Genomic DNA, 9576 nt, shown 5'->3' on the forward strand with positions numbered 1-9576 from the left:
AAAACCTGACAACTGACATTAATTGAGATCTATCAGTGAGGAAAAGGTTATAAACCCATTTCTGAAGCTCTGGGACTCCAGCAAACCACAGTGAGAGCCACCATCCACAAATGGCAAAAACATGGAACATTGGTGAACCTTCTCAGGAATGGCCGGCCAACCAAAATTAGAAGAGTGCGGCGACGACTCATCCAAGAGGTCACAAAAGAACTGCAGGCCTCACTCCTGACTGTGGTAACCACTCGACCACTGGACCATTCATTCATTCATTTTCCACTGCTTATCCTCATGAGGGTCGCGGAAGGTGCTGGAGTCTATCCCAAGCTGTCTTCGGGCCAGAGGGTACACCCTGGACTGGTCGCCAGCCAATCACAGGGCACATATAGACAATCATTCACACTCACATTCATACCTATGGACAATTTGGAGTCGCCAATTAACCTAGCATGTTTTTGGAATGTTGGAGGAAACCGGAGTACCCAGGGAAAACCCACGCATGCACGGGGAGAACATGCAAACTGAGATGCCCAAGGGTGGAATTGAACTCCGGTCTCCTATCTGTGAGGCCTGTGTGCTAACCTCTCGGTACACAGGACCATGTACTTTAAATTGCATTTATCTTCAGTTGTATTGTCATTAACTAATATTTAAATTTGTTTCATGATCTGAAACGTTAAAGTGTGACAAACATTAAAAAAAAGAAAAATCTGGAAGAGGTAAGACTGTGCTGTTGTTATGCCAACTGACCAGCAGAGGGCGATGGCAGCAACCGAGCGGCACGTATGGAGCGTAGAAAAAGAGGTGGAGGCTCAAACCAGAAGCGTATCTCAGTCGGTAGCAAACAGTCCTGACAGGTGGCTGTGTGGCAGGGGAAGCAGTAAACAGAAGGGGAAACCATGAAAAATGAAGGTATAGATGGGACAGAGCGGTTTCTTAGCCCAGACAGGGGTCGAGGCCTCCGGGCGTTGAGGCAGTTCGCGGTGGGAGAGTTGGTGTTCGCTTGCCCAGCTTACTCGTACGTGCTGACGGAGACGGAGAGAGGAGCGCACTGCGAGCACTGCTTCACCAGGTAACGGCTCTATACACAGCTACCTCTGGTATTTTACACAATTTTTAATTGAAAGTCTCTTTAAGGGGGACAAATTCAGAAAAGTGCCCATTTCAACCCCGGGCAACCTAGCTGTGTTTGCTTTTAAACCCCTGGACGACCTTAATAAATGGGCCAATGTGGTGCATTACTGTAGGTCACCTGGTATCACTGCATTGTCTTATCATCAATATACCTAGTATTGTAACAATCTTTCACCTTGTATCATAAGCTGCGTCTTAAAGTCACAAACTGTTTTCATGATTCACATATTAACATTAAAATAGGTGTTAAAAGTAAGGTTCTTAGATCAAACCCGAAGGTGTGAGTGGAAAAACTATATCAAAATCCAATGCAGTCATGTTTTACAGATTCATAATTTGCATTCTCTTCTCATACACGCACGCGCACACACGTTCTACCCACGCTGCATTAAGGTTTGTAGAGCAGTGAAAGGTTAGGCTGCTATATATAGATGTCCATGTGTCCCAGCAGTGGAGAAGGGAAGGCCAGTGTGGTGCTTGTGTTGTACATTTGTTTCATTCACTACACCAGGGGAGTCCAAATTGTGGCTTAAGTGCCATTTTCTCTCCCGCAGCTTGATTTTGATTGGCCCGCAGGACTTGGTAGATATAAAGTTCAACAAAAACAACAGTAAAAATACACAATATAATGTGAAAATAGCTGAACTTTATAATAATAATGTGTTTTTACAAAGCCCCTCACTGCACATCAAGTACTGTACTTGGTTTGATGTATTCAATAGTAGATACTAGGAATACCTGCCCACACGCACAACCAAAACTTGAAATTATTGTTATTTATTCTAAATTATTTAAATTATTTGTACAAATTACTTTTTACGCTGTACATTGTTGTTCATATTTTATGTAATCTATTTATTCTACACATTATTATGTATTAGTACACAGGAGCCAGGCAACGACATTTCGTTGGCAATTTCACTGCTGTGTTATTGTGCAATGAAAGTCTATGTCTATGAGATTGGGATTACGACAACAAAATGAGATGAGATTGAGTACAATGGAGAAATCTCAAAAATGTACAACATTATATAAATTATACTATTTTCATCTGCACTCTGTGTGTATGCTAGCACCCAGCCTCCACCCACTGAGACAAAGAGATCATATGACAAAGTAGAGGGCTCACTCTGTTCATGCTGTTGTTCTGCAGAACAAACACCCCAAGGTGCTGAAAGCTATACATGGAGTGAAAACCTCTTCCTGCCTGCTTGGAGGCAGGAGATGAGGAAAACAGACATGCACATGCTAGTGTAGTTATCATATTTATTAAATATAGTTATTATCTTCCCAGGTCCAGTGCCCATGAGACATTCTTTCTGAACAAGAGATCTTAGTAAATGTATAATGTCAACTTAGTTCTCCACTGTCTAAATATTACCCAGCCTGCTGTTCCCATCCCATCAATGATGCGCTGTATTTCATGACAGGAAAGAAGATCTATTTAAATGTGGCAAATGTAAGCAGGCCTACTACTGCAATGTTGACTGTCAGGTAACACCTCTTTTTCCCTACTACTCTCTTGGTTGACTATTAGTGTGCTGATGAAATGTCTGCATGTCAATGTTCCTGTGACCCACATTGGGACACGCATATAGAAGCACCGTCTTGATTTGTGTTTCCTTTGCTGTTGCACGGTTGCTAATTGAGTTCACGTATGCACACAGAGAGGTGATTGGCCCATGCACAAACTGGAGTGTGTTGCCATGTGTGCCTACGGGGAGAACTGGTGTCCATCGGAGACGGTCAGACTAGTGGCCAGAATCATCATGAAACAGGTATATTTTGGAATGAATAAATATATATACCGATACATTATATTTGTTTTTTCCCTCTGCTAATGACGAGTTATTATTTTTATTGCTTATAACGCCTACTATACTAAGTAATATGAGCATAAAGGTGACCATAGGGTTGTTATTTCATGTCTACAGGGCTCTAATAATGTTAAAAAAAACGTTTTTAGAATGTCATAAACAAGTTTTCTATACTCTAACTACAAAGATATTCAATTTATTAATATTGAATTGTACTTTGCATAAACAATTAACAGTAATAAGTGAGGAATGACTGTATATCCATATATATATTACAATAAGACTAAGCATTTTCATAGATTAATTGGAGACTCCACATTGCCCGTAGGTATGAATGTGAGCGTGAACGGTTGGTTGTCTGCAGCATATATGCCCTGCGATTGGCTGGCGACCAACCAGCCTCTCATCCAAGACAGCTGGGATAGGCTCCAGCATACCGCCGCGACCCGAGAGGGGACTAGTCGTACAATTAGAAAACAATCCACATAGTTGATCATAATTAAAGTGAAAGCCAGAATGCCTGTAGTCGGTAGCGCCACTCTCCAGCTGTTTGCAAGCTGCTGCATGTAGTTTGAAATGTTTCCAATGAGCTCACAGCAAACTGTTTTGTTGCACCATTATTTCCAATAATGCTTTTGAATGATGGTAATGTCTGTGCTTGCAGCGAGTCACCACAGAGCGCACACCCTCAGAAAGACTACTGCTGCTGAAGGAGTTTGAAGCACGTAAGTATGGAGCTGTGTCGGAATACACCACAGATGATTAGATTATTAGATTATATGACAATGCTTGACATTACAACATTTTGGGATAGAAAAGCTTTAGTAAAGCACCAAGGCTAAACTATTATAAACTTATTTGATTGAAATGTAAAGCGCTTTGACACTGTTAGCATGTTTACCTTCTGATGACGTAGCATCAGGAGCAACTGGGGGTTCACTATTTTACCCAAGGGTACTGATCCTGGGAGGACGGAGGGTCGAAAATGTGATAATTTCTTGCAAGTTTTTCCTTATAAACGGAAACCAAACTGGTGTTGCTTTATTTAAATATGCAAATGGTTTAGACAATAACAACTCCCCCTCACACACCCCTCCATTACACATGTGAATGACTTAGACGTGTGTGTTCTTAGTTACATCTCCATTCACCCTTAGTTACATAGCGATGTGTGTTAGCAGTGTTCTAGTTCTAGGCTGCGCCGTAGCCTCCAGTCCTTTTTCTCTGTGCTTTTCTCCTCCACTCTAAATCTGCAGCGCAGTGGGACTCTTAATTCCCAAGACTCATTGTGCTGTAATTTCATGTTAAAACGTGAGCCTCATCGTGCCCTCATGCAAGGTAATAAATGAAGATGTGCTGTAATTGCAAAGTACGTGTGCTCACAGGACTGATTGATTGCTGATTCAGGCTGCGTTGCGTACGTGCGGGCGTATGTTTCGGGCTTTTTAGTTGCTCCATTTGGTGCCACACCTGTTTCACATACACCAAAAGCACTTCAGGGACCAGCAGCTGCAACCTGCGTTCATTTGTGTGACTGACAATAACACATGACCTAACTCGGCGGCGGACCAAGTGCCTGCAATGGTGCCAATATCAAGGAATACAAGCTCTGTCATCGCCATTTATATTTAGAGGTGTAAAATAAATCTGTTTTCCTCATTTGCTTCTTCTGTCAGATTTAGATAAAATGGACAGTGAGAAGGAGGAAATGAACCAGACAGACGTCGCTGCACTGCGCCACTTCTACTCCAAACATATCGGCGACCTCCCAAATGAACACGCACTCACTGAGCTCTTTGCACAGGTTTGTTTCATTTACTTACAGTACAGTACTGGAAACAGTGTAGGACTTGCATGTAACCATAATGGCCAGTAGGAACTGGATTGAACATCTTTTTGTGCGTCTTCCGTCTTAAGAAGTTCCCTCGTATATTACAGCTGCTGTTTCTCAAATCAGATACTTACGTCAGTACACATTAATAGGTGTACTGTGTGCACAGTGTACTTGGAGGATGCAATTTGTCCCAAAACCATTAGTCATTGAGCTCTTTCTCCTACGTCTCCTGCTTCTTGTTTTCCTTCTCCTCCCCATCCTCCTTCTTCTGCTCCTCCTTTGCCTTCGCTACCACCATTATTTCAAGTTAGTCCCTCCAATTCTGCTACGTCGCCAAGATGGTGGCTATTTCCTCAGGGGGGGGGTCCTCCACACTGGGGGTTGTGTCGGGTCTGCTGAGGGGGTGCCATCCTTGGGTCCCTTCGACCCGGCCGGCTGGGGGTTCCTCCCTTTAATGTGGGGGTCCGCCCGTCTGTCGGAGTCGGGGGTCCCCCGATGGCACGGCCTGCGGCTCCTCCCAGTGTGGACGGCCCCAAAGGTTGGGTTTCCTTGATCCTCAGTGCCATGCCATGTCTCCCTACTGTGTGTGATTGTGTGTGTGTGTGTGCGTGTGTGGGTGTCTAGTATGGAGGGTGGGAGGGAGGGGCTTTCTTAGTAATTGTTTTTCCTTTTAATTGTGGTAATTGTTTTTAATTCTGTAAAGCACTTTGTGTTGCATGACTTTGCAGGAAAAGTGCTATACAAATAAAGTTGATTTGATTTGATGTTGGGAGTGGTGAGTGTCCAGCACAGTGCACTCACCATTTTGAGTGCAACATCAGATACTGACAGCGCATTTAGCCACACTTGGTGTTAAATGACCAAGTGGAAGTAAGGAAGTGTTCAAATTGGGACACAATCAAGGATTAGGAGCGTGAGTGTGACATTTACTTACTCTTGCTGTTCTCTGCAGGTTAACTGCAATGGCTTCACCATAGAAGATGAGGAGCTCTCACATCTGGGATCAGCTGTTTTTCCCGAGTACGTAGGCAAACATCATCTTCCAACCTGCGCCTAGCATACATGTTTGTTTGGCTACTGGTCATTTTTCGGTATTACGTTCCTTCCATGGGCGTGACTCACCCATCGTACTGATGTGATTCCCTCCAGTGTAGCACTGATGAACCACAGCTGCAGTCCAAATGTCATTGTAACCTACAAAGGCACAGTGGCTGAGGTCAGAGCAGTGAAGGAGATCAGCCCCGGAGAGGAGGTACACAGCTACTTGATCACATTCACCACCAAAGTACGACAACAAAAGTTACGATTAAGTTTAATGTTGTTGTTTGATTTCCTCTCTGTAGATCTTCAACAGTTACATCGACCTGCTCTACCCCACAGAGGACCGCATGGAACGGTTGTTAGACTCCTACTTCTTCACGTGCCAGTGTACAGAGTGCACCACCAAGTCCAAGGTATTGGATAACTGTTGAAATGAATAGAAGTTCCCCCATTCACATGGAATGGTAGAGGGCTGGGTTTACACCAGTTACATGTATGTACATCTCAATAAATTATCTCTGAAGTTACTTTTCCAATTCAAAAGTGTGTGCATGGGTTTTCTCCTCCGGTTTCCTCCTACATTACCTACATATGCAGATTAGGTTAATTGGTGATCCCAAATTGTCCATAGATGTGAATGATTAGTTGACTGTATGTGCCCTGCGATTGGCTGGGGACCAGTCAAGGGTGTACCCCGGCTCTCAGCCAAAGTCAGCTGGGATAGGCTCCAGCATACCCCCGTCACCCTAATGAGGATAAGTGGATGCATGGCGTTCAATGACATAGCCAGTCAGTGTCAGTGGAGCCTATTATGTTGCTCTCTGTTTCATTATAGGACAAAGAAAAGATGGAAGTTCGGAAGCTTAGCTCCGGAGCACCAGAGCCAGAAGAAATCCGATCCATGGTCCGTTATGCCAAGAATGTCATTGAGGAGTTCAGAAGAGCGAAACATTACAAGAATATCCTTTTTCCTCATCCTCATGTGTTGCCTTTTTTGTTTTTAAATATGCAAGTCATCCTCAGTTGTTTCATGCTGCTCCTGTCGCCGTTCCTTGACTCTTTTTGCACGCCCGAGCGAGCTGCTGGAGATGTGTGAACTCAGCCAGGAGAAGATGGGTGCCATATTTGCAGATACCAACGTCTACATGCTGCACATGATGTATCAGTCCATGGGTGTCTGTCTCTACATGCAGGACTGGGACGGAGCTATGAACTATGGAGAGAAGATTGTTCACCCATACAGGTATCGCAGAAATGATTGCCGCTACTTTAGCTTGTGATGACATCAAGATGCCCCACAATACAAATATTAAAAGCTGAATTTTAGTTACATCTCGTGCATAATCTACATTGTGCACTACTCCACAGTGTGCACTATCCGGCCTACTCCCTAAATGTGGCGTCCATGTATCTGAAACTGGGCCGCTTGTATTTGGGGCTGGAAAAGAAGACACAAGGAGTCAAAGCACTAAAGAAGGTATACACTAGTTATGTTTGTATTCTATTTTAGGAATACAAGTCTCATGTAAGGGCGGCACGGCGGGCGAGTGGTTAGCGTGCAGACCTCACAGCTAGGAGACGAGGGTTCAATCCCACCCTTGGCCATCTGAAAAACTGATTTTGGTCATTTGAAAAAGTTCTTTATAATACGACTGCATTCTCATCACATTTTGAGGTTTTTTTTTTTATAAACAACGCTAAATTACGGGCTGCACGGAAGTAAAGTGGTTAGCGTGCAGACCTCACAGCTAGGAGACCCGAGTTAAATCCCACTCTCGGCCATCTCTGTGTGGAGTTTGCATGTTCTCCCCGTGCATGCGTGGGTTTTCTCCTGGTACTCCGGTTTCCTCCCACATTCCAAAAACATGCTAGGTTAATTGGCGACTCCAAATTGTCCATAGGTATGAATGTGAGTGTGAATGGTTGTTTGTCTATATGTGCCCTGTGATTGGCTGGCGACCAGTCCAGGGTGTACCCTGCCTCTCGCCCAAAGACAGCTGGGATAGGCTCCAGCACCCCCGCGAACCTTGTGAGGAAAAGCGGTAGAAAATGAATGAATGAAGTCTCATGTACCCAAATATAGTACCTATATAGTGAAAAACAGTGTCACAATAACTCTTTGTGTTGTGTCCAGGCGTTGGCCATCATGGAGGTAGCTCATGGCAAAGATCACCATTATGTCGCAGAAGTCAAACGAGAAATTGAAGAGCAGAAGTGAGGTTGGGGAAAACAAGGATCAAGGAGACGGAAGATCTTCAAAAGCAACAAAACCTAATGGCATGGGCATGCATCTTTTACCTCTTTTTTGACACCTATACTCAGTGGGAATTGTCTCTATTATTTTTATTATCACAGCTTTTGGCTGAGGATAAGTACTGTACCGACACCTTCATCAGCAACCCAACAAGATGGTCATTTGTAACAGTAAAGGTTTTTGACCCTGCTTTGTCATGTCAGCTGCCTTTTGGAGGGACGGCACCTTAAGATATGCGTCTTGACTGGAGGTGACATCAACCAATGTTCAAACCGCACAATCTTGTATATTTCATTTTAAGTTATATCACACATCAGTGTTTCTTGCTTCTTTTCATTCTTGTTTGGTTGCTGGTATTAAAAAAAACACATCAGCAGGTACTCTGTAGCAACTGAAGACAAAATGCAAACTGTTCTTGAGTCAGTATTTGTTTTGTTTGTGTTTGGCTTGTTTGACTGTACTTTTAAGGTTTGCATGTTTTATAATTCATGTCGTCATTTGTTTTCTTTTTATACAAGGCTTGTTGACCAAAAGCGCCACGGGTTATAGTTACTTGTCTGGCCACAATATTAGGTACACCTGCACAACCTAATGAGAGTAAACGCATACTCGTATGATGCAGTGCAATTGTACAGCATAATAATAAACCCATCTGATGATGTATACTTATATTCTATTTCAAAGTTAGGTTTATTGTGCATGTGTAGCTAATGGTGTGTACTTTGAGTCATTTTATAGTCACTGCAGAAGTGAGGCAGAGTTGCTTTGGGGCAAAAGTGTAGCTATTTTTACTTGTTTGTCAAGCAAAGCAAACAGTATTTTAGCGTATTATTGTTCCCTCTTGTCTAAACATTTGTCAATCTACCAAAATTATTTATTTTATTACTAGCTTCAAGGAAATTATGTAAAGAAGCGCTGGCTCCAGGAGGACAATAAACTCTCATTTATACTTTTGGGAATAAATGGGAATATCATGTCGTTTATCAGTAGCTTTTGCATCTTCCCTCTAAGCAGTGGGTCCAACTAAACCTCTTGTCATGAGGCGTCACAATTTGTAGCAACTAACTGCTCTCTGCCTGTATTTTAAAAAAAGACTCCACACTGAGGTGCCTGTCCTGCTGCCTTCTTTGCAGTGCAAAGAAAAGTATTAAATCACATTTAAGGGCTGTCAGGGAGTAAGCATTTAAATTGTTTTTTCCCCAATGATGTCATGAAAGGGAAACTGTATGGCACAAAAAAATAGATTCCCCAATCAACATAAATGCTGCACGAATAAAAACATTTTTGGGTATGTGTACATTTTGGGTATGTAAGTTGCTACTTTGTCAAGCATGAATGTTTATAGTAATATGGAATGCAGATCAATTCTGACACTCTTTCTGTATTATGTCAGTGAATTCCAATAAAAAAACGGTATGACACCCATTGTCAATGAGGTGTTTATTTGGAAGAAATGACACTTAAAATGTCAGTTTTGATTGACACTGTCAGAGAGGTAT

At 42.9% G+C, this 9576-nt stretch overlaps 1 protein-coding gene across 1 annotated transcript; it reads left to right on the plus strand.

Moving 5' to 3' along the window:
• The first annotated feature begins 784 nt into the window (after window positions 1–784).
• Window positions 785–9518, plus strand: smyd2a (SET and MYND domain containing 2a). The gene is made up of 12 exons (XM_058089695.1): window positions 785–1069; window positions 2562–2625; window positions 2799–2909; window positions 3613–3673; window positions 4625–4752; window positions 5735–5802; window positions 5932–6034; window positions 6126–6236; window positions 6659–6782; window positions 6892–7066; window positions 7192–7300; window positions 7958–9518. The coding sequence occupies exons 1-12, from the start codon at window positions 897–899 to the stop codon at window positions 8039–8041; spliced, it is 1311 nt and encodes a 436-aa protein (XP_057945678.1). The 5' UTR covers window positions 785–896; the 3' UTR covers window positions 8042–9518.
• Window positions 9519–9576: the final 58 nt, after the last annotated feature.

This window comes from Doryrhamphus excisus, chromosome 12, assembly GCF_030265055.1.
Source record: "Doryrhamphus excisus isolate RoL2022-K1 chromosome 12, RoL_Dexc_1.0, whole genome shotgun sequence".
Taxonomy (NCBI): domain Eukaryota; kingdom Metazoa; phylum Chordata; class Actinopteri; order Syngnathiformes; family Syngnathidae; genus Doryrhamphus; species Doryrhamphus excisus.

Bases quoted from the DNA above. Each gene is read 5' to 3' on its own strand.
- smyd2a (XM_058089695.1), top strand. From the start codon at position 897: ATGAAAAATGAAGGTATAGATGGGACAGAGCGGTTTCTTAGCCCAGAC. The intron at 3,674-4,624 runs GTAAGTATGGAG...TTCTTCTGTCAG, and splicing joins GCTGAAGGAGTTTGAAGCAC to ATTTAGATAAAATGGACAGT. The intron at 5,803-5,931 runs GTACGTAGGCAA...GATTCCCTCCAG, and splicing joins GGATCAGCTGTTTTTCCCGA to TGTAGCACTGATGAACCACA.